The following is a 26,244-nucleotide window of genomic DNA, read 5'->3' as shown; positions in this document are numbered from 1 at the left end:
GAGCTAAAGTCATGATTAGTGATTCCACTTCTTTTTCTCCAGCCAAGTTTATGGGCTTGGTTGGGCTGTGGCCACGGTCCTAAGGACTCTTGTTGAGGGGTGAGGCAGGGAGAGGTCATTGTCAGGAGACCTGAAATACTTAGCTGAATTGTTTGGATTGGTCATTTGGGGGTGATTTGAAAGAAACAGATTCACTTTGGTTCTTGGACAGAGGGATGGTGTTTAGAAAACAGTCTCATCTGGGAATAGTTTGGAAGAAGTGGATAGACTTGGGACAACTGAGTCAGTGGGAAGAATGCTATACTTGGAGCCTGGGCATCTGAGTTCAAATCCTGGTTCTACCAGTTTACTCAGTAACTACCCATGAGATCTTGGAGAGAGAGTCTTCGATTCAAATTCATTCTCTGACACTGATTTTGTGACTCTGGACAAGTCACTCTAGCTGTCTTCCCCTTTATGTTCCTCATTTGTAAAATGAAGAGGTTGGATTAAATGGTCTTTAAAGTCCCTTCTAGCTCTGAAGCCCCAAACCCAAAGCAAGATGTCCAAGGAACATCACAGAAAACGAATTTGGACCTAGAAGTGATTTCAGGGGTCACATAGTCCAATCAGTAATCAGTTTATTTTACAATGAGTGATTGGAGGCTCAGGGAGGTCTCGGAGTGCAGATTTATGGACTTCAGGGATGATCTAACCCAACCCGCCATTTAACAGATGAGGAAGCAGAGTGAGATGGATGAAGCCATTTGCCCAGACTGTGCAAGGTACGTCGGAATGGACACTTGAATCCAGGTTTTCTGACTCTAGAGAATCTTTTGCCAAAAAATAGTAGAGCCAAGAGTCACACCCAGATCTTCTGGCTAAATGCTTTCCTATTTTATGGAAATAAGTTTCTTTAGAGAGTCTTGTTTGATAAAGAAAACCAAACCCAAACAAACCCCTGAGCCAAGAAACTGAAGGTCTGAAGGACAAAATTGTCCTGGGAGACTAGAGATCTGCCTGTTTGCCCACACTGGTCTTTAAGTGTTTGTGGGTGGCAGAGGGCAGTGATCTAAGCATGCCCCTGGCTAGCTCAGAGACGCTGCTTAATTCCTGGAGCCCAAACACGCTTTCCTGCTGTTGTGCACTGGATGTACTCACTCATTCTCTAAGCCCGGCTGCCTCTCGGTGGGAGGCCTCCCATGTCTCGAATCCACTTTTGGTGGCCCCCTGGCGTGAGAGATGTTGTATTTTGGTGTCCTGAATAATGAAAGACGCAATCTGGGCATGTGTGACAGCGTGTCCTGTCCGAGGTAAATTCTCAGCGTGTAATGTTAACAGACAGGTCAGCCTGAGAGCTATTGACTAGATCTCGAGGCGCTGGGAGAGAAATCATGTTTATTCCACAGAAAAGAAATAGCCAGAGGTTCATTTAAAGTTGAGTTTAAGGCCCCCCGCTGACAGGGGTGCTCCCACAAATGTATCTCAGTGTAACACCTTCTCTTCTGGTCTTTTGCTGGGAATTGAGTACATCGGAGTGCAATTGGAGGAAATAAAGAGAAGTCTTTTCATGGCTATTGCCACACTTTAACGTATCCATGATCCATGATTGTGACCCAACCATGAGTCTCTTCTTCTGTGACTCCCAGAACCTGATGTGAGGGTGGGTGAGTGAAGGAGGAAGTATGGAGGGCCATTTTGCATTCTTTCGTATATTCATGGATTCATGAAAACTCATGGCCGAATCCATCATTAATAAGTAGCTGGCCTTCTGGTCCTCAGCATCCAAGGAGGCCAGACCATGGATGAATGAGAGGAGGTCACTATTATGTTTAATTAAACAATTTTAGGAAGATCCTTGGACGTGTCCTTTGAAGCATTTCTGGTTTAGAGAGAGGACGTGGCTCTAGGTGGTGACAAGCAGATGTTTGGGGATTTTCTTCCCTGAATGTGGGAGTTTGGGAGGACTACAAAAGGGTTGGTGAAGGTCCAGACCTTTAGGAAAAGGTCAAAAAAGGTCAAAAAAAGGCCTTTGACAGGTCACTGAGTTTGTAAGAAAGACTCTTCCAATTAAAGTTACAGTCCAAAATAGCATTCATAGTGAATTTGAGTAGGAGCTGCACAGCCAGGTCAGGGGACTGAATGTCAGGCAGATGACCCCGTGTGCTTGACAGAGCAGCCTGACATGGAAGGGAAGGACAATTGATGTTTGTGGAGTCTAAGAGACAAATCTTAATAGCCCACAATGTGCTATTTCTTTCCCTGATAGCCTCCAGCATATCTCCCAGGAGAAATGGCACAATTATAAATCTGGGAACCACTCAGTTTTGGAGTTTGTTGGGTTTCACCCATACTTGACTAATTCAATTCCATTCAACAAGCATTTATTAAATTATTTTTGTGTGGAGTTGTTGTTTGGATATTTTAGTCATGTCTGGTTCTTGGTGACCCCATTTGGGGTTTTCTTGGGAAAGATGTCGGAGTGGTTTACTATGACCTTCTCCAGCCTGTTTGATAGACGAGGAAACTGAAGTAAACAGGGTTATAGGACTTGGTCAGGGTCCCACAAGTTCTAAGTGTCTGAGGCCAAATTTGAACCCAAGAAGAGAAATCTTCTTGACTCCAGGCCCAACACTATTCATTGTTCCACCCAACTGTCCCCCTTATACGTATCGGGACCTGAATATTGAAGCAAAGAAACAAAACCAATAGCTGCTCTGAGGAAGATCACATTACTAGACAGTCATCCATTTTCTTTCCCCTTAACCATGAGTGTCCTCCAAGACTGTTGTGGAACATCTTGTCTTCCCTCAAATCATCAGTTCCAATGACTCAATGATCGTATCTCTATATATCTACATCTACATCATATCTATACAGATGATGCTTTGATCGAAATAACTGGTCCTAGTTTCTTTCCTGAGCAACAATCTCACAGCAACTGCTTATTAGACATCTCAAACTGGATCTCAGACATGAGATGTGTGACTAAGGGAGATCTTAATTTTTCCTCTCAACCTCTGTCCTTCTAAGCATCCCCCTTCTTGTCAAGGACATCATCTTCTTCCCAGTCATCCCTTGAAAACCCAAACTTTAAAAAAAACTAAATGTGATCCTACCACAGACTAATAGCATTTATAAAGGAACAATCAATGTCCTCCCCCCCCCCCTTTTTAAGCTTTCCAGTCATTTAAAGGCTTCCCTTTCGTTCCCAGTCATCCAAGCTCACAGCCTCAGCGTTCCTCAACTTGTTAGACTCGTTTGGCACATCTAATTATTTGCCAAATCTTATTCTTTGGTTATGTTTCTTTTAAGCATCTTATTCTTGGGTTATGTTTTTTTTTATTTTTCAATCTGCTCACTAGCTCTTGATTGTTATAAGTCATTTAGTCCTTTTTTTACTCGAGGATGTCATAAAGTGGCATTGTCTCTCACTCTTTGTTAAAGCACCTATTTTGTCAGAAGATACAATCTCCCTTACAAAATTAATACCACACCTTTCCCAAACTTTCCCATTATTTATACATTTTACACTTTATGCTCTAAGTTTGACAAGAACTCGAACCACACCTCTATCCTCATTTAAAAAAGCATTTTCTTTTTGGGGTTGTTCCTTCCCCTGTTTCTCTGTCCTTGCTATCCTGCCCAAATCTCATGCCTACAGATTAGATCTACAATCAATTTATTCATTCGTTTGAACCTCTGTTTCCCTCAAGCCAGAGAGCATCATCCAGCAGTTAACCCACATGTTTCTAGTGCTGTTACATTAGGACAGTTCCCAGCACATCACAATTATAAAATAGATAATGATGAAAGCACAATTCATCTCAGAGTATTTTTTTTTTTGCAATTTTCTTTATTCCTTTAATTCCTCCAGTGTGTCCATCATCCGCTTTATTCCATCTTGGAAAAACTCTGCCTTTCTTTCTTATGCTATACATATTTTATTTCAATTCATTTTTCTTCCAGAGTTTTGACCTCGACTTCTTTATAGGCAAACTTTTTTCACTGGGTCCAAGCTCTTCTTTGTTGTGTGTCAGTATGCTTTTTTGTATGGTTTCAGTTGTTTTCATTTTCTTTCAAGAATTTATTGTAGTTTGGGTTTCGAAGCAATATTTCTACTGCCTTTTATAAGGGAAACGTGGAACCCAAATTTCTTTCATTCTGTTATCTTCCTGGAATTTAGAACTGCATATAATACCTAAGAACGTTTCAAACATTAGTATTCACATTAAGTTTATATAGTGGAGATTAGGGCTTTTGGCATCCATGCAAGTTTATTCAAGTAATATAATTTTGAGGTGGGGGAGGAAGGAAGGGAGAGGGAGACAATTTATTTTAGAAAAAGTAATGGACCTGGTCTCAAGAGAGCTGGGCGACAATCCCCTCTCCCTAATAGGCTTACACAAATCTGCTTTTAAACTATACCTATTACAACATTCAATATTTTTGCACTGTGAATGGAAATTTCTTCATCCATAAAATAGATAATGGTGTTAATACTAATACTAGGTACCTTAGGATTTTCATTTGAGGTAAAAAACAACCTCAGAACATTAAAACCTTATAGAAATGTGACTTTTTGTTGTGAGATGGGTTCTGCAATATGAGATGATCAAATATTGAATGAGAAGGTACTTCCAGTTGCCTTTGGACTCATGATAAAAGCAACTCCACCAACCTCTTTGTTTGCTTCTCTAAAGAGGACCAATGAGTCAGCCTTTCAGTTAGCTGCAACATCCTTCTGTCTTCTGGATTCTAATATAGCAGGATGTGCAGATTGATGCAATTCAGTTCTTCCAGTAGAATATCTACTCACTGCCCCTTGGCAAAGGATGTTGGAATTTGAGGACCAACAGCAAAATCCACATTTTAAGACATTATAAGGACAGTGATTCTTAATGTGGAGGCAAAGAGAGATGGACCCTGCATTTCCTCACTTTATTTAAGGGGCTTTGTTTTTTAACTAGCTTCCCCTGCAGATATGCTTTTTCCCTTGTATTACTATTTCGCCTGTAGCCCTATTTGAAAGGCTACCTCTCCAAAAAGGAAAAGGAATTCCTGAAACCAGCATTAATGAACAATTTCCTTTTCCTTTTCCTTAAAAACAACCAACTGAACTTCCCCAGGTCAGCTTTAATATCTTGGTTTCTAGATTCCTACTCCTCATTCTTTCCTGATGCTCTGGCAAATCAGGACAGAGTGGATCATTTACTTGGATAAAATGGCAATGCTCTCTTTCATCTGGCATCTCCAAACCAACAATTGTGATAGTGATGAGGCTATTTATAATGTGTCTACACACACACACACACACACACACACATTCTTTTCTTTTTACATTTTGAGTTTTTAATTTCTCCCTCATTTCCTCCCCTCCCTCCACCCACTGAGAGGGCAAGCAAAATGATATCATTTATACATGTGAAATTGTATAAGATATATTTCCATATTAGCTGTATTGCAAAAAAGGCAGAAAAATTAAAGTGAGAAAATTATTCTTTAATTTGTACTCAGAATTCAACATCTCTCTTGAGATGGATAGCTTTTTTTTTTTTTTTTTGAGTCCTTTGGAATTGTCTTGGATTATTATCTTGATTAGAGTAGCCAAGTCTTTCACAGTTGATTATCATTACATTTCTGTTACTGTTCACAATGTTCTCCTGGTTCTTCTCACTTCACTTTGCTTTTTTTCTAAAACCACCTCCTTCATCATTTCTTAGAATACAATAGTACTCCATCACAATTTATGTAAGAACTTCTTTGGGGATTCTCTAATTGATAAAAGCATTCCCTCAATTTCCAATTCTTTATCACTACAAAGAGTTGCTATAAATATTTTTGTACATATAGGTCTATTACCTCTCTTTGGGAGATAGACTTTGTAGTTGTTTTGCTAAGTCATAGAGTATGTACTATTTATAGCCCTTTGGGCTTAGTTCTAAATTGTTCTCCAGAATGACTGGACCAGTTCACAACTCCACTAACAGTTTAGTAATATACATTTTTTCTTTCTTCCTCTCTAGCATTTGTTATTTCTAACGGGTGTGAAGTGGTACTTCAGAATTGATTTCATTTGCATTACTCTAATCAATAGTGATTTAAAATATTTTTCCCTATGACTATGGACATCTTTGATTTCTTTTTTTGAAAATAGCCTGTTCATGTGCTTTGACTATTTATTATTAGGGGAATAATTATGATTTTATTTTTTATTGAATTTTCTTTTTTCAATTACATGCAATTTTTTTTGACAATTGTTTTCTGATATTTCGAGTTCAATTTCTCTCCCATCATACCCCCTCCCTGAGGCCATAAATAGTCTGATATAGGTTATATCTGTGCTTTCATACAATACATATTTCCATATTCCTTGTGTCATGACTGAAGACACATATGTGTACAATAAAAAGCTCCTGAAGGAAATAAAGTGAAGGATAATATGCTTTCTCTGTAATCATATTCCAACAATTTCTTTTTTGACTGTGGGTTTTAATCATGGCTCCTTTGGGGTTAACTTTGAACTTTGTTTTGAATAGTTATTTTTTGATAAATTTGTCTTATCTTTATATGTATTTGAAAAATAAGGCCTTAGTGAAGTTTGTTGTAAAATTTTTCAATATTACTTCATTGTCTAAGATATCTTTTTAGCAAAATGAAGCTTCTATGATTATCTTAATTAGGTCTATTTTTGCTTTTTTCTTTGATATCATGATTGCTCTGTATGCCTTTTTTTTTTTTTTTTTACATTTGCTCAAGTACAATAGATTCTGCCCTAGCCCTTTATTTTAATTTTATTTGTGGTTTTTGTTTCAAATATACCTCCTGTAAACAACATATTGTTGGATTCTAGTGACTAATAATTTCTGCTATCCACTTCCATTTTATGGGTAAGCTCATCCCATTCACATTCACGGTTAGGTTTTGTTGTTTCTGTTCAGTCATTTTCAGTCATGTCTGACTCTTGGTGACCTGATTTGGGATTTTTTGGCAAAAATATTGGGATGTTTGCCATTTCCTTCTCCAGGTCATTTTACAGATAAGGAAACAGAGGCCAATAGGATTAATTGACTTACCCAGGCTGATAAAGCTAATACATATCTGAGGCCAGATTTGAACTCAAGAAGATGAATTTTCCTGATTTCAGGCCCCTCCCTTTGTCCATTGCACCACCTTACTTTGTAATTATTGGCTATGTAATTATGTCCATCCTATTTTTTTCTGTTTATACTCCTTTCTGTTTTTATCCTGTCCCTCAAAAGTCTGTTTTGTTTCCGATCATTGCCTCCTTTGATAAAAATTCTCCCTTTTAAGATCCCCCTCCTCCATATTTCTTATTCCCCTCCTCCCTTCTCCTTGTATTTTTCTTTTGGGTAAGATGGAGTTCTGTATCCAATTCTCTGTGTGTGAGTGTGTGTGTATATATATATATATATTGTAAGATGTTAATAAGATGTCTGTTATCAATCAGGAACACAGGAATACAAAAGTAGGCAATTTGGGTAGATCTCACACTGGATCAGGAGAGAGCTCCACTCAGCAACTGTGTACTTCTCCACAGTCTCCACACTTTCTCCTCAACTGCCAGTTCAGCACGTCAGAACCCCTCCTGAGAGTTCTGAGCTTTCCTCTTACACATTCTGTTTTCTGCATGCACCATACTTCTGTATCCACACTCTGGCCCTTCACATTTTTACTCAAATTCCTCCCTTTCAATATATATACACTTCCCTCTTTGAACCAATTCTAATGAGAGTGAAGTTTAAGCATTTCCCTCTACCCCCTCCTATTTTCCATCCACTATAAAAGTTATTCCTTATGTGCCTCTTTTACGTGAGATAATTTTCCTCATTATTTCTCTTCCTTTCTTCTTCTCCCAGTGCCTCTCTTTCTCGCTTATCCATTTTTTTGAGACCATTTAAACATAATTGACTCACTCCTGTGCCCTTTGTCTGTGTAGAGTCCTTTTAATTTCCCTTATAATGATAAAGTTCTTAGGAGTTATATGAATGATCTTTCTATGTAGGAATGTAATTAATTTAATATTCTTGAGTCCCTCATGATTTTTCTTTCCTATCTACCTTTTAATGCCTCTGTTGAGTCTTATTTTTGAAGGTTATATTTTCTTTCACCTCTGGTATTTTCATCAGGAATTCATGAAAGTCCTCTATTTCATTACATATACATTTTTCCACCTGAAAGATTATACTCAGTTTTGCTGGGTAGGCTGTTCTTAGTTGTAATTCTAGCTCCTTTGCCATACAAAATTTCATATTCCTAGCCCCCTGTTTCTTTAACTTGGAAACTGCTAATTCTTGATTGATTCTGATTATACATGGTTTTTGGATCATTTCTTTCTGGCTGTTTGCAGTATTTTCTTTTTGACCTGGGAGCTCTGGAATTGACTATATTATTTTTGGGAATTTTCATTTTGGGGGTCTCATGAGGTGATAGATTCTTTTGATTTCTGTTTTTCCCTTTGTATCTAAGATATCAGGGGCATTGCCAATTACAATTTCTTGAAATGTCATTCAGGCTATTTTTTTGTTCATGGATTTTAGGTAGTTCAATAATTCTTAATATATGCCTCTCCATCCATTTTGTAGGTCAGTTGTTTTTCTGATGAATTATTTGATATGTTCTTCTTTTTCATTCTTTTGACTTTGTTTTATTGTTGCTTGATGTTTCATAGAGTCACTAGGTTCCACTTGCCTGATTCTGATTTTTGTGGCATTATTTTCTTCAGTGAGCTTTTGTATCTCTTTTTCCATTTAGTCAGTCCTGCTTTTTATGGAATTCTTTTCTTCATGATATTTTTGCACTTCATTTTCCATTTGTCCCATTCTGTTTTTTAAAAGGTTCTTTTCTTTGGTTATTTTTGTGGCTATTTTACCATTAGATCAATTCTGTTTTTTAAGATGTTGTTTTCTTCAGTATTTTGTTGTTGTTATCTGTTAATTCTTTTTTCCCCATCTTCTTACATCACTCACATTTCTTTTCCCAATTTTTCTTCTGCTTCTCTTATCTCATTCTTTAATTTTTCTAGGAATTCTTGTTGATCTTGGGTCCAATTGGTATGTTTTCTTTAAGGCTTCACTTGTAACTGTTTTTACAATGTTGTTGTCTTCTGAGTTTGTTATGTCTTGGTCTTCTGTAGCTTTTTATTTTCAAGTTCCTTTTTTGTCTTTTGCTCATTTTTCTATTCATTTTCTTGACTTTGAAGTCAAGTTTATTTCATATAACATAACAACTTTATGTAAGGACTCTGCTCCCCTTGAATGGAGAGACACTGTTTCAAGCTTCATGCTTTTTTATTTTTTCCATGCTAGTTCTGGGGGTCTGCAAGTTTGGGGTGCTTTAAGGTGGTATGATCTGGGAGAGGTGTGATCACCTGATTTGTTCTCTGGTCTTTAACTATGAAAGGTCCCTGCACCTATAGCCACAAGTACTAGCATACTCCTGTACCCTAGAAATGAGAACAGGGCTTCTGCTCCCTAGGGAAGGGCCATAACACTCCTCTGTATTCTGAAACTCTGACCCACAATTTTGTATATGCAATAAGTTGCCAATTAGCACCACCAACACCCCTTTTGCATTATAAGGTCCCTTGTAATCTCTTTCTAACCAGTTGTCAAAACTCCTTACTATCTCTGGGCTAAGAACTCTTGAAATGGCTGCTGTTGCTGCCACTATTGCCGCTGGTTCCAAGGCCCACCACTGGTGCTGCCCTACTGTGTGCTCTGGGATAGATTCCATGGTAAGTGTCACAGACATCTTCTTCTGACCTACTGAGTGGTCTTGGGCTGGGAAAGTTTCTCACTTTGACCTTTTGTTCACTATACCACTAAAATGACTTGAAGAGTTACTTTAAAGTTGTTTGGAGGGGAATGCTGGAAGACTTCGACTAGGTTGTTTTCTCTTGTTATCATAGCTCCATCCCCCAATAAAGCTGATTTATTGACATAACCAAGCTTTGAGAAGTGAGTCTTTTTATCATTTCATGAGTATGTATGCTGCTCCCCTTTTTGTGCCATATTGCCACCATTATTGTCCAATAGATATTCATCTTCTTGAACATGGAAACTGTTTCATTTTTGTCATTGCATCTCCATCTCTTAACACAGTACCTGGCACATAGTAGATACTTAAATGGTTGTTAAATAAGGTGATGGACAGAATATTGTCATTAATTAACTTAAACCACATAGAAGAGCTTCTTAGGACTTACTTAGTTCAGGTACAACAAAGGATATAGCAGAAGTCCATCCCTTTGGGAAAGCTCAAATTCTTAATGTTTCTTTACATCTTCAACCCTTCATTCCTAGATATGCAATCTAAGTCCAAACAGAATAATAATTGCTCTGCTCTATAACAGACCTTCAAATATTTCCCATGTAGCCTCATTTTCAAGTGCAAAGCTGGTGTTGTGCAGGTAGGATTCTAGAGGTATGCCTGAAACCAGTTACATAATGGTCCAAGTCAGAATTGCATCAGCTGAGCATGCTTTACATGCTCATAAAGACTGAGCTCATTAGCAGTTTATTATAGTTAGAATTCCAATTTAGAGCTGGAAGAGATCTTAGAGATACCCCTAATGAAATCCTCTCATTTTATAGGTGAGGAAATTGAGTCCTAGACAGGCTTAATGGTCTACCTAAGGTCACACAATGGCAAAGCTGAGTCACACAATATCCAAGCTTCTATGATATAGCATTCATTTCCTTATACTATAATACGTTCTCGAACATGACCATCTCTCCTTTACATCTTCTCTTCACCAAACTAATCTTCCCCAGGTCCTTTATTCAGTGGTAGTAAATGGCAGAGACAAGACTCAAATCTAAAGTCTTTGAGTAGATTACATTAAAATGGTTGACATGAAAAATCCCAAAACAGTGCTTTAAATGATGAGCTTATCTTTGATTCCACATAACAATAGAAACTGATATATATGGAGCTTGGAATGAATTCATCCTTTTTATCATTAATGAGCAAAAATAAATCTCTTCCTAAGTAGCCTCCTTGGAGAATGCATTGGTCTAATTTTCTGAATTCCCCAAGTGTGCAATAGTATTGCAGAAATTTTAATCCTCCTTCCTTGGCCCCCCACCTGCCAGCTTTTCTGCCATTAGTCAGCTTGTTTATCTTGGCTGGTGAAGGGCCTTCACCTCTGAAACCCCCTCATTGTGCTAGAAATTAGCTGAGGATTTGCAGAGAGGCAGCAGGAGGAACTGGCCCATTGCGTGCATTGGCTTGAACCCAAGGAGTACCCCCGTGCCAAGAGAGATTACTGAAGGCTCTATAATTGGGAAGCCAGATTGCCTTAAGTAAACTTTGTATGAGTCCAATCAGTGATCCTGGGAAGGAGCTCAATGGTGAAACAGAAACCACACACCAGACCGCCAGGTGAAAAGTGCCCTGCCAGGCTGGTTTCCTTCTGTGGCTGATGAGAGAGGTTAGTTCTGCATGTAGAGTGGCAAGCAGCCATAGAAAATGCTCTAAAAGTCATTCAGGAAGGAGCATTCCAGCAGAGGCTGATATAACTCTCAGTTGGCAATACTACTCTCTCCACTTGGCTCAGTAGCACTAGTGACCAAGAAGTCCTCAGCCAAGAAATCAGTTGTAGAGCCTCAGAGATGGAGGAGAACTGGCGGGCACTGAGTTCAACTCCTCCCTCCCTCACCACATGAGCATAGAGAGTCTGGAGAGTCTTGGCTAAGACCCCCCAGACAAGAGAATATGAGGCCAAAGTGTTGTTATGGTGGCAAGGAATGGAAAAAGCAAAGAAGTATAGGATTCCAAATGCAGTGGCCATCCAATCTAAGCCATCTCTGAATGAAAAACTCCTTTAAGGCAATACTGACAAGGGGCTATCCAAGGCTCTACTTGAAGATCTCCAGTGAAGGGGAGCCCAGCACCTAATCAGGCAGCTTCATCCTCTTTGGGACTATTCTCATTAAGAAGTTCTTCCTGAAATCCAGAGCTTCAATTTACCTTTTTGCAGCTTTCAGTGTTTTGCCCTCAGGGACCCCAGAGAACAGGTGTCACCCTTCTAAGAGCTAGCCCTCCAATTGCTTGAACACATCTACAATGGTCCTAGTGTCTTCTGTTCTCCAAGTTGTTGGTGAAGAGTCATTTTCAGTTGTGTCTGACTTTATAACCCTATTTGGGATTTTCTTGGCAAAGATGCTGGAGTGGTTTGTCATTTCCTTCTCTAGATCACTTTAGAGATGAAAAAGTTAATCCAAACAGGGTTAAATGACTTGTCCAGGTAGTGCCAGAGGCTAGATTTGAAGTCAGAAAGAAGAGTCTTCCTGACTTTAGGTCTGCCACTCTTTCCACTGTGCCACCTAGCTGTCCTCTCAATTTAAATACCTTTTGTTCCTTTAGTTCAGTGATTCCCAAAGTGGGCGCCACCACCCCCTGGTGGGTGCTGCAGTGATCCAGGGGGCCAGTGATGGCCACGGGGGCATTTATCTTTCCTATTAATTGCTATTAAAATTTAAAAAAATTAATTTCCAGGGGGCTAAGTAATATTTTTTTCTGAAAAGGGGGTGGGAGGCCAAAAAAGTTTGGGAACCACTGCTTTAGTTGATCGTCATTAATGGTGTCCTTACAGCGTTTATCGTCATTTCTATCATCATTTCTCTGACCCCTCACCCACTCAGTTCTTTCCTGTTTGTGTCCTGGAAAGGTTGTAATCCTAAAGAAATGCCATCTTACCCCTTCTTCCATGTCACTGATGTATGAGAGTAGGACTTACTGGTTATCATTCAACAGCCTACTAACATCACACTGTGGATGAAAATACCTAAAGGATTTATCAAGAATGCCCCTAACAAGTGTGAGCCTGTTATTGTTCACACAGGTACAAATCCAAATCCACACTTTTTGCATGTGCACACATACATGAACAAGCACAAATATTCACACATGTACACATGTACACACATGCTTACCAAATAGCTGGAGGTTTGTACAAAGGCCATTTTTTAGCTGGTTAACCCCAATTTCTAAGGAAAAGTTCCTACCAGCCCCTCTGCTGATGCCATGTCCACATTTCTCCCTGCAGGTGTGGGAGATCTTCCCACGCCACCAGCTTTCACTCTTCTCACACTGTAAACTAAGCTGGCATCTTTACATTGACTTTTATTTTTTTAATTTACATTAAGCTGCAGCCTGGAATTCAGCTGAGTCTGAAGCGAAGGTAAACAGTTGAGGAGACTGACATTTCTGAAGAGTTGAGTGACCATGAGACTTATTATTGATGGGCCACATTGCTGTGTTCCATTTGATGGATTTTCCTGTGACATTTCAGGTCAGAGCAAGAATCATCCACTGTCATTGCCAGCAGGGCTAAGTTGTGCCATATGCCAGTGCCCTTTGGGTGTGGAGCCCAAAATAAAATCATGAGAGACTCCATGGTTGAACAGAGGGACCTGAGGTCATCTAATCCAGTGACCTCATTTTACAAAGAAGAAAACTGAGGCCCAGAGAGGAGAAATTATTTGCTCAAGGAAACAAAGGAAGCGCATGGAACAGTGATGATTGAACTCAGAACCTTTTAGTCCAGATTCTTTCCATTTTCCAGCCCGTAGTGCTTCTGGATACCTTGAAGAATGTAGGTTTGACCACACACCTCTTTTGCTCTTTTAGTTTAGTAAAAATCTAGAAAAGAAGAGATGTATCTATCTTTGCCTGCCAGCACCCCATTAATCCATCAGGCTCTACCTTGCTCTCTTACTCCCTGGTGTCTGTGTGCTGAACTCCAGGCTGTGCACCAATCCATTGGAGGCCTAATAGATCTGCCTGGTGGTGCCGAGCAGACTGTTTAATCCCCATGTAATCCTCTCTCATTCATTCACTTGACACCACATGCCCTTTACCCAGCAAGTTCAGTAAACTTTCTTTCCTAGCAATGGTTGTGCTGTTCTCCTCCAAATTTGCTTTACTTGAAGAAGAAAGACATTTATTTATTATGAACAATTTATTATGAAATTGATTCTTAGCCACCATCTCTGACTTTTCTTCTATACAGAAATCCACACTAGCCATGGGCGAATTTTTGCATGCCAAGATAAAGAATCTCAGAGACTACCTAATGTCACCTGTGCCCCACCTCCCGTCACCTCATGCTTAGATTATCGCAATAACAACTCATCTTTCCCCCTCTCAGACTTTGGAGTTCTATTCAGCCACTAAAATGATTTTTCTAAAGCTTAGAACCAATCCTACCCTACTCAGTAAACTTCAGTGACTCTCTATTACCTCCAGAATCAAATACAAAATACTCTGTATGGCTCTCAAAGCACATTATCACTTACCCTGTGCTTTCTTTCCAGTCCTCTTACATCTTACTGCCTGACATATACTCATCATACAGTGACAGTGACCTGCTGGTTGTTCTACAAACAAGACATACCATCTCTCTGCTCTGTGCATTTTCTCATACTGGCCTCTGTGCTACAATACTTTCCCTCCTCCATTTCTATTTCCCCGTTTTCTTTTAAATCTTAGTTAAACTCTCATCTTTTCCAGGAAGCATTTGCTAACTCCTTTTAATTCCAGTGCCTTCAGTCTTGATTTCCCACTCATTCTGTACATTGCTTGCTTTAAATGTATTTGTTTGCATGTTGTCTCCTCTGATAGGCTATAAGATTTTTGAGGGCAGGGATTGCCTTTTGCCTCTTTTTGTACCCTCAGTAATTAGCGTGGTACCTGGCACATAACAGGTGCATAAAAGTGTTTATTGATTGATTGAGGGGCAACTTCTGCTTAAAGACCTTTGACAAAGAACAATCCCCACTCTATACTATCTCCCAAGAAAACTCATTTCGAATTCTTAGGAAATTTTTTCTTGACATTCTGATTAAATTTTCCTCATTCCATTTTCTACTCATTGCTGTTGGGTGGTTTCTATTCTTTTAGGCCCAAACCAAGGATGTCTAATCTTTCTTTCATAGAACAGTCCATAAGGGACTTGGGGATAGCTCCCCTTTCCTAGTCACATCTCTTCTCCATTCAAAATATGGCTACTTCTTCTATCTAGTCCTTATTTAGGAAAGAACCTATGCCATGCTAGTTGGACACTTTCCAGCTTTCCAATATCTTTCCTAAACTTGGTACCTAGAACCTCACATGATATTCCAAATATGGCTTTTCCCCTTTGTTATTCTTGAAATTCAGCTTCTCTTCTGCAGTCAATTCAGAGATCCTATAGATATTCTGGTACCTTTGTTGGGGCCCCATCTCATACTGTAGGTTCTTATTAATCTGCCAGTTTACTTGATCCTCTTGATTTTTTTTTAGAAACTTGTATTCACTCTTACCTTTGCCATCTTCTAAAAGTGAAACTGATTATTTGAGCCCAAATGTAAAATTTTACATTAATTCCTATTAAATTTCTCTGTGTCAGTTTCAGCCCAACACCCCAGCCTACCGAGATCTTCTTGGAATTAGTTTGTCATTCACATTAGCTAGCCCGGCTAGCTTGGGGTTACTTTCACAATGAGCAAGCAAGCCTTCTATGCACATATTCAATGACTTGACCTGACTGTAATATTGAGAGTATTACCTCCTTCCGCACCTTGGGAGGATCTGCCTCATGTATCACCGGGCTATAGGTAAGAGGGATCTTGGACACTTGGGTGCTACATTGGGTGCCATTTGATAGGTTGAAATTGCTTTAGAATCCATAGGAAGGAGGTGCCAAACACAATCCAAAGAAATTCTTGTCAAAGCCTATAGTCACTTCTTAGAGAGCCACAAATAGTCAAAGACCCACAGAGTAGAACAGTGTAACATGTAAGATAAGACACTTTTTATATACACACATACATATATTTTTATAAAACAAACTTTGAGCTGATCTATAATTATAAATAGAATTGCTAGAGTTTGTTGTTCTTGTTGTTGTTGTTTTGATAGAAGTCTTTCTTTGTCCCTTACGGTTGGGTAGGATTCTGTAATGGCTCTTCATGCCTTTCAAAACATCGTCCTCTGAAGTTGAGGATCGTATGTTCTTGTGCTCTTCCTCCTCTCCCTCTCTCCCATTGGCTCAGTAGGCCACATAGCGTTTGAAGACTTGCTTCAAAGGAATCTCAACTCTACTTGAACTGGAATCCTCTTTCCAACATCTCAGTCAAATGACCCCCCAAGTCATGCTCGAGTGCTCGCTTTGGCAGCACATATACCAAGTTATGCTCAAGAAAAAAAAAACTCACTTGCACACGAGAGAGCTCATTTTCTTTGGGCCCAATTTTTCTTTATATGTTGCATTTTGAAGGGAGATGAAAGGATGGGCCGGAATGAAGAATGGTCCAATGACTGTCCAGGTTTGTCCTTAGCTTAGGGGAGCCTTGGCTAAGTCATGCAAGGCATTGCATAGCAGAAGTGGGATTTGAATCCAGGTCATCTGCCTCCAGAGGCACTGCACATCACACTGGACCATGCTACCTTCTCAGCCAATTGTTAAGCATCTCTTAAGGGGTGGATCCAGCATTTGACCTGCTCTTCTGGCTTCTCTTTCCACAATAGCAGACTACAGGAGTTTGACTACAGATGAGCCCAGCCAGTTTTGGGAGCTTGGGCTCAATCAGGTACATAGATCAAGCTTGTCAAGGCTTCTAGAGCTCTTATCTCAATGCAGGCATTGCTAGCCACCACGCGAGAGCAGAGGGAATTTTAGCGGTATGTCAACTTGACTTTTAGAGCCCTTCATAAACTGACCCCTTCCTTCCTTTCCAGGCTTATTACCTATCACTACCCTCCACATAGTCTTCGTTCTTGCTAGCTGGCCTCTCAGACAAGATACTCAGATTTCTATTTCTGAACTTTGTGTTGAGTTTTCTCCATTACTGGAATATTCCCCTCCTCATTTCTGCCTCTTTGCTTCTCTGGATTAATCTGAGAATTAGCTCAAATCCTACATTCTGCAGAAGGCCTTTCTCCATCTCCCTCCTTTCTCCTGACACTCCAGCTACTAGGCCCTGCCTGAGTACAATTATATCCTAGATTCATTTTATATGTGTATATATATGCATATATATATAATATTCATTCATCATATATATTCATAAGTGCGTGTATATATATAAATATGGTATGTACCAAGCTATGTACATTTTGCCTGTCCCGTAGAATGTGAGCTCCTCAAAATCAGGGAAGAATTTTTTGCCTTTAATTTTCTCCCCAGGACTTAGCATAGCAACTGGTGCCTGATTACGTGTGTATTAATGCTTATTAACTAATTGACTTTACACACTGACCTTCCTGGAAAGGCCTCTTCTATTTTTCCATGCCAGGTAATGTTAGATTTTGGATTTAGATAGAGAAGATTTATTATATTAAGGAAAGGCCTAGTTTTTCCTGTGCTTAAATTTTTTTTTTAAACCCTTAACTTCTGTGTATTGACTTATAGGTGGAAGAGTGGTAAGGGTGGGCAATGGGGGTCACACAGCTGGGAAGTTAAATTTTTTAAAATATAAGTGTTGTATTTGGTTAAAAATACCTTCCCCCCTCACATCCATTGATATAATTATGTACTTTTATTGCTTTTGTTATTAAAATGGAGAATTATATCAATAGTTTTCCTAATAATGAACAAACCCTCTCTTCCTGGTATGCATCTGATCTTGTTATAGTATATGATTTTTTTAGTTTATTTTTCAAATTTCTTTGCTTTTTAAAGTTTAAATTAAATTAATTATATTGTATTTAATATTTTTGTTTTAATGTTTATTAGAGATGAATATTTTGCTTAGTCTGTCCCTAGTTTAGGTATTGGGCAGCTAGGTGGCAGAGAGGGTAGAGTACCAGATCTGTAGTCAGGAAGACTCTTCCTCCTGAGTTCAAATCTAGCCCCAGGTACTTACAAGTTATGTGACCCTGGGCAAGATACTAAACCCTGTTTGCTTCAGTATTTCAATCTGTAAAATGAGTTGAAGAAGCAAATGGCAAACCACTCTAGTATCTATGCTAAGAAAACCCCAAACAGGGTCACAAAGAGTTGGACACAAATGAAAAATAACTAAACATTTTAGGTATCAACATTATAAAGTGTGTGGTGGAGAGTAATATATCAGAATTCTGGAAAGGTAGGAAAGGTCCAGGTTAGAAAGAGCTTTAAATGCCCAAGAAATGGTTTTGTACTAGATTCTCAAGATTATAAGGATCCATGGGAGTTTATTGAGGAGAGAAGTGATGTAGTCAGGCCTATGATTAAGGAAAATCTCTTTAGTTGATGCTACCTTCTTATAGAAAAGTCTAAGAATTCTTTGTTAAAGCTCTGCTCAGGAATCCTCTCATTCATAAAGACTTTCTTGAGCCCACTTTTCATCTCTACCTGAACATAATCAGTGACTGGAGTTGGGAGCAGAAAAGAGGGAACGAGGGAGGGAACATTCTGTATTAGAAACACTGAGAGCTAAGGAGAGAGTGAGTTGAATTGTCAGCTGCTCTATGAAGTCATACCTTGAATCACCAGTGAAGATTTTTTGGGCCATCTTGCCTCTGTCTCCCTTTTGTGTGTGAGTTGGCTGAAGGATTCCTATGTTAATGCAGTTTTATAATGGTCCCATTTCTCAGCTTCTCAAACCTTCTCCACTGTCATGACCCAGGTTTGGACTCCATTATCTTTCAAATATAAATGTTATCTTTACCTTTTCATGCAAGGGCTCAATAGGGATGGGGTCATGACCATCTTTCCTTGGAGTCCCCAATTCCCTATTATGAGAGTCACTTCCTGAGGACAGGACGTGAACCATGTCTCAGGGCCTTGGCACTGGGGCTTCAGCCTTTGTGCAGTTAGAAATAAGATCAGCCTGCTTCTCTTGGCCTGCTCTTAAAAATGAGATGTAATCCTAACAGACAGGAGGGAGACGCATTCCACCCGGATGCAGGGGAGGCCATTATCAGGTCTCCAGTTGGTCTTCACTCCATCAGCCTGAGCTGGTGTGACAGCCGTGATGATGGAGGGACCCAGGAGACCTCACAAGGCTATTTGTGGAAAGACAAAGGCAGAGGCAGGCAGAGGACTGAATCTCTGTAGTCAAGGGTTATAGCTCTATCCTGAGTACCTGGGATAGTTACACAGAAAGTGTTTGGGCGTCAGGGCCTTGGAGACCGAGGAGACCCTGAACAAGGGTACCCCTAGAATGTGGGGACTAGGTCAGAAAGTCAGTCCAAATAGACTGCAGGAGATGGAAAGAACTTTGCATGTTATCTACTCTAGCCCACTAATTTTAGTAAGGAAAATCTGGCCAGAAAGACCTACCTGAAGTCACACAGAAAATTAATGACAGGACTGGGAACAGACACCGAGAGTGCTGAATCTATGGTCTTTTCCCCAATGCCATACTCAGAATCATTAAAATAGAGAGCAGCCATCCACAAGGGCACACCTTACTTGTGAAGGAGATTAGATCTGGAAGTAATTGTATGATCTGTAATTGTATCTCCTACATACCACTGCCCTTCCAGAGGGCATGCCCTGTGCAAATGACCAAGGACGATAATTCTATCCAGGTTCTTTCTCATGAAAAAACAAATTAGGAGGTTACCCAATCTATTATAAGTTTGGTCACATGAGGGGATCCATATGGTATAATGGGAAGAATGGCTAGATTTGGCATCAGAGAACTTTGATACTTATGAACCGTGTGACCTTGGACAGCTCCTTTCTCTTTGGTAGCCCTGAGTTTGCTTATCTGTAAAATGAAGGAATCGAATTGGGTGATCTCTGAGTCTCTACTATCCCCAAATCTATGACCCTATGTTCCCATGACCATGGCATCAAAAGGGAAGTGTACCCAGAACAGATATGGCTGAAAAATCACTGATGGCTGGGCTCCTGCGGTGCTCTTGGAACAGTGAGTCCTCCTATGCCTTTCAGCAAAGAAGAGGAATGAATGTGTACCTGGACTTTGCAAAAGGATTTTCACCCATGAAATTAAACTCAATTTTCCCAACCCCACTAAGGGGGAGTTAGATAGTCACACAAGGACATAAAAACTATTTTCTACCTTCATTTATTTATTCATTCAACAATAATTATTAGGAAACTCTAGTGTGTCAGGTGCTAAGGATATAAAGGGAAGAAGGAAAGACTTTGCCTCTAAGGTGCTTTATTGCGGGACACAACATATAAATAGAAAGTTTAATAATACATGTATATATGCATATACAAAGTAAGTTTTATGTGTGTATGGGGGAAGAGGTTGGGGTGCATGGTTACCAGCTACTGGGAGAGCTAAGAAAGGCCCTCTGTAGAAGATGGTATTTGAACTGACCTCAGGAGGAAGTGGGATGGAGGAAAGGAATAACATGCAATTAGCTTTGGTTCTTCAGTGGTTAACAGCTCAGTCAGCCTTTTGCTAAAACTTTAATCCTGCTAAAATGGGGATCAGGTGTCCAGTCTTTGCTAGAGGGCTGCAGAGGAGGGTTAGACATAGGTAATGTTTTTCTTCCAGAATTGAGCAGATTTTCCACTTCGATGTTTTAAGACACAAATAGGGGGTGACATAGGGAAGGCAAGGGAACGCTGGGCTGGGAGTCAGAAGACCTGGGTTTTAATCTGAGCTTTGGCACTTACCATATGTGTGGCCTTGGGCAAGCTATCCCTTCTTTTAGTTTAGATTTCCTCATCAATGAAAGTGGGATAAAAACCTATGCTCTATACAATTCATATTTTTGTGAACTTAAGTAAGATTGTTGAATTCAAGCCCCTAAGTGAATTGAGTCTGCTGTGTACAGTCTACAACACTTAGCTCTTAGAGATGCAATTTTTAAATAAAGCAAGGCCCCCTCGTGGAGCCTGAAGGCTATTGGAATGAATGAATGAATGAATGAATGAATAAATGAATGAAGCACTTAATAAAGACTTCCTTCATGCAAATCACTGTGCTAAATGTTAGGGATACAAATAGAAAAGTGAGTCTGCAAGTCTCAAACACCTCACAATTAAAGGAGGAAAGCAACACAGAGGGAAGGCTACAGTTGTAAATCAGAAGGTCTTCATTCCAGCCCAGAAGACTTGAGGTCAAGATCTGCTTCTGGCATATAATCTGTGACTAAGGCAAAAGACTGCCTGGGCTGTTAACCAATGTAGAACAGAAGCTGATTGTACTTATTCCTCTCCATGCAGGAATTCTTATCTATGGTGAAGTGGCCCCCTCTTCTTGAGAAAAGGAATATTGCATAAACTCTAATAAAGTGAGATTATTAGTCTCTTTGAGACTGGAAGAATAGACTGAGATTTGAGGTGGGAGAATGAGGTGGAGATATCATAGAGGCATATGGAGATGGGAAATTGGGAGTCAAGAGGTCTCTGGGAGAAGTCAGGTGTACCATTACTCATCTGGGAGTCAACTGCAGAATAAAATTGTTGAAGTTTTGGCAATAAATTCAGTTTGTGAGGGAGAGTGTAAAAAATAGATGAAATTGTTGAGAATATATTTTTGATAACCTGTACCCAAAACCAAGGTCCTCTGACTTCAATCCAATGTGATGGCCCCAGAATCCAAATTGCAGTTGATTGAGAAAATAGTAGGTGGTGAGGAAGTAGAAGCAGTGGGCATAGTTTAGGTTCTCCAAGATGTTTGGCACTTAATGGTAAGAGAAGGGTAGGAGAATGATAACTTGAGAAGATACCAAGCTCAAGTGAGCCTGAAGGATTAGGGTGATATAAGCATGTTTGACAATGTATGTGAAAATTGTTTATTACTATGAAGCCTGATATAAATAGGATGGTGAGAGGACTATATGCCATGTTGTAATACAATTAGCTAAAGGAACTCAGTATGTTCAATCTGGAAAATAAAGTATTCAGAAGAGATATGAAGTAGTTTGGCAGAAATTAGAAATAGACCAATATCTTACACCATTTACCAAGTTAAGATAAAAATGAATACATGACCTGGGTATAAAGAGAGATATTATAAGCAAATTAGAATAGGGAACATGTTATCTGTCAGATTTATGGATAAGAGAAAAATATTTGAACAAGAGACATAAAAATAAGAGATAGATTATGAAATGCAAAATGAATCATTTTGATTACATAAAATTGAAAAGTTTTACACAAATAAAACTAATGTACCCAAAATAAAAAGAACAATAAGTTGGGAGAAAATTTATAGACAGTTTCTCAAATAGAAGTCTCATATCTAAAATACATAGGAAATTTTGACAAACATATAAGAATATGAGCCTCAATTGATAAATGGCCAAAGCATATGGACAGATAGTTTCAAATCAAAAGCTTTGTATGATTATATGAAAAATGTTCTGAATCTTTGTAATTTAGAGAAATGCAAATCAAAACAACTCTGAGATATCTCACACCCATTAGATTGGCTAAAATGATAAAAGAGGAAAATGACAAATGTTGGAGGGGATGTGGAAAAATGGAGACACTAATATATTGTTGGTGAAACTGTGAAATGATCTAACTATTTTGGAGAGCAATCTGGAGTTATACTCAAAGAGTTATAAAACTATGTTATAAAACTTCTGACCCAGCAATAACTTATTATTTCCTAAGGCCATCAAGGAAAAAGGAAAAGGAACTATATGTTCTAAAATATTTATAGCAGATCTCTTTGTGGTGGCAATTAAAGGGATGCCCATCAATTGGGGAATAGCTCAACAAGTTGTGGTTTATAATGGTGATGGGATACAACTACATCATAAGAATGATGAACAGGTTAATCTTGCAAAAACATGGAAAGACCTACATGAATTATGAAGAGGGAAAGCAGCCAAACCAAGAAAACATTATATATATATATATATATAGTAACAGAAATATTCTTTGAGCAATAACTTGTTTATGTCTACTTCTAAAGAAAGAACTGATAAATAGAAATAAGTAAGCCACAGTTTGCTAGATGCCAGGGACACAAATACATAAGTGAAAATTTCTTGCCCTCAAGATTCCAGGGAGATATATGATTCTGGGCAATTCACTCAACCCCAGTTGCCTAGCCCTTACCATTCTTGTGCCTTAGTGTCAATTCTGAGACAGAAGCTAAAAGTTTTTTAAATAGACATTTTTTTAATCAAATGGAGGGAGGGGAACAGAAGGAAGGAGCTAGCTGAATATCTTATTATTTTAAATATTACCAAAAATAAATAATTTCTTTAAAAATAGAGATATGATAGTGGTCCTCAAATAAATGAAAGTGAAAAATGGATCAGTGAATGAATGAATGAGTGAGTGAATGAAAAAAATACTTCTTTAGCACTTACTGCGTGTCCAACTACTCTAAGGACTAGTGATAAAAATAAAATTAAAAAATAAAAAAGCAAAGACAATCCCTGCTCTTCAGAATCTCATATTCTAATGGAGTGAGTGGACAGTACTCACAAGGGAGTGGTGGATATGGAGGGTTCTTTTAGTCCAGAAAGTTACAGAAATGGTGAGTGTGCCCCTGGGTCATTAGATTTATTGAGCCACTCTCTATGGAGGAATTGGTGTGAAGACCAGAATGGGAGTGAAATGAAGCAGGCTGATGAACTTAGCCAAGATCACACAGCTAGAAAGTATCAGATTCTGACTTGGACTTCATTTCCTTTCTCCGTAACTTCAGTGCTATTTACAGTGTATCGTGTTATCAGCCAACAGACATTTATGAAGTGCCCACTATGTGCCAGGCATTGTGCTCAGCGCTGGGGATACAAAGCCTATCATCAGATCACCTTGCTTTGCTTTCTAATTGTGAGGCCAAGAACTGGGTCGTTTATCTGATGGGCAATTGGGATCTATAGAAGTTTTTGATGTGAAAGGTGACAGAATTTTGCTTTAAAGATACTCATCTGACTGTGCAGTTGAATATACTTCTTTGGAAGGGAGTGGTATGGAGAAGAGGGCACTGACTGTGAGGTGAGCCTGGTCTCTGGTTTAGGCACAGGGAAAGGAGCTGGCATGGCAGCCGTGGAAATGGAAAGGAGAGAATTGGGGGCTTACGATTTCATTTTGTTTTTTAAAAAGAAAATCACATTTAGAACCTAGTGCACACTGTGGTTTTGCTCTCCATCCTTCCTCCCACTGGCCAGGCTGGCCGGCGTTTTCTCTGTTCCTAGTCTTGTGGCATCCACAAAGGATGATGTTCTTAAGCAGATCTCTCCTCTATATCCTGTCCACAAACAGAAGAGCCAGGGAAACCCATCATCCGGAACAATCCCCTCATCTGCTGAATAACAGGAAGCCCGTGCGTCCAGCTGACATGTGCTGAGCACCTACTGTGTGTGTAATGTAATGCCGGCTTCCTTTTGGAGAAGTCTGGCCCCACACAAACTGTGAATGAGGCGTGCGTAAAAGAAGCTGACATTCCCAGCAGTTACTCGGTAAACATTAGCTCAGCACTGAAATACTTTTCTTTGCTTCACTGCAGTCACCCGGAAGAGCTGCTGCGCCAAGGAGTGGTCCGCAAGCCCCAGCCACGAAGGGGACCGAAGCTGGCGACGGGCAGGCAGAATTGTGCCCGAGGGTGAACTTCTCCTCCAGGTTAACGCTTCAGGCATGCTTTCTCGTTGGAGTCTGTCTAGCACGCTTGCAAAGATGGCTCTGCTCTTTAGTCATTATTGATTCCTAAAGGGCTTTCCCTAACGGGGGGGGGGCGCCTCCTTTTGTAACTAAAGAACCGTAAGATTAAGCATGATTGTGAGCAAAGGAAGGGGGCGGCTGGGGTTGAGTCTCAGGTCTACACTATTGTTCCAAAGCGTTTTGATTCGCCTATCATAGGCTCAGACCTGTTTGGTTTATATTTTTAAAATTTACCAATAGCTGTTGGTTTTACATCAGCTACATTTCCCCGTGGATCCCTCCCTCCTCCCCAGAGCCGTGTCTTATAACAGAGAAGAAAAAAGGGGTTGGGGGGAAATAGCTCACCAAAATTAATCAGTGCAAAATGTCAGACATCGGTAGTGCTCCATGTCTGTAGCCTCCCCCCACTTCAAAATGGGGAAGGAAGTATCTTTGTTTCTTCATTGGACCAAGCTTGGTCACTATAATTTCATAGCAGTCAGATTATGTTAGGGTTATTGTAAAGATTGTTTAGCTCATTCTGTTTGCTTTGTATCAGTTCATATAATTCTTTTGATTCTTTTCTGTACTAATCATATTAATCATATCTTATAATCTCACAATATTCCATCATCACCATTTTTCGGTCATTGGGACTCTACTTTGCTTCCAATCTTTGCTTTGAAAGAAGCCCTGCTATAAATATTTTGTTATATATGTGGAGTTTTTCTTTTTGTTATTGACAACATCAGGGTATAGACCTAGCAGTGGAATTTCTGGGTCCAAAAGTATAGCATTATTCTAGGAATTTTTAGGCAAGTTTTTTTTTTTCCTGATTAGTTAGTCCTCATGAATCATGAAGCCAAGAGAGATTATGAACATGCAATTTCTGGCCAAGATTATCTGTCTGTCTATCTATCTATCTATCTATCTATCTATCTATCTATCTATCTATCTATCTATCTATCTATCTATCTCTTTATCTATCTATCTATCTATCTATCTATCTATCTGTCTGTCTGTCTGTCTGTCTGTCTGTCTGTCTGTCTATCTATCTATCTTTCTATCTGTCTACCCATCTGTCCATCTATCTATCCATCTCCCCATCTGTCATCTATCTACTATCTCTCCATCCATCTATCTACTTATCTACTTATTAATTTATTTATTATACTTCACATTTCAGTCTGTTTGACCTTAAGGTTCTAATTGACTTCATTTGACTTGGCCCAACCCAAGGATCATAATTGTGTACTTTGTATTCATTCATTCATTCATTCAATCATCTGTCCAACCATTTTTTTATTTGTTCATTCATTCAGTAAGTATTTATTAAGTACCTAAAATGTGCCAAGTACTATGCTACCCAAAAATATAAGTGAAAATTTCTTACCTCAAGTTTCCAGGGAAGATGGATGACCCTGGGAAGTCACTTACCTCTCCCCACCCCCAGTTGCCTAGCCCTTACCATTCTTCTGCCTTAGAAACAATAACTTAGTATAAATTCTAAGACAGAAGTAAAGAGTTAAAGAAAAAGATTCCAAGACAGAAGTAAAGATGGTGACCTGAACAAGGATGGTCACTAATACTGGTAGCTTTTGAATAAAGACTGGGTAACTCTTTGTGGGGAAATGTTGCAAAGAGGATTTCAGTTCAGGGACAGGTACGACAAAGTGTCCTTCAAGGTCTGTTCCAACTTAGAAATTCTTTGATTCTAGCAAAATTAGACCCTTTAAAAATAA

General features: G+C 39.3%; 1 protein-coding gene across 1 annotated transcript in view; it reads left to right on the top strand.

Annotated features, from left to right (window-relative positions):
* LOC123247628 (aryl hydrocarbon receptor-like) overlaps positions 1-26,244 on the top strand; it is a 64,547-nt gene that overhangs the window by 8,723 nt on the left and 29,580 nt on the right. Inside the window, exon 3 of the mRNA XM_044676575.1 lies at positions 24,372-24,484. Coding sequence (XP_044532510.1) covers positions 24,372-24,484 — 113 coding nt within the window. The remainder of the gene's footprint in view (positions 1-24,371; positions 24,485-26,244) is intronic.

Source organism: Gracilinanus agilis, chromosome 4 (assembly GCF_016433145.1).
Source record: "Gracilinanus agilis isolate LMUSP501 chromosome 4, AgileGrace, whole genome shotgun sequence".
NCBI classification, from domain to species: domain Eukaryota; kingdom Metazoa; phylum Chordata; class Mammalia; order Didelphimorphia; family Didelphidae; genus Gracilinanus; species Gracilinanus agilis.
This window is presented reverse-complemented; position numbering and strand designations above follow the sequence as displayed.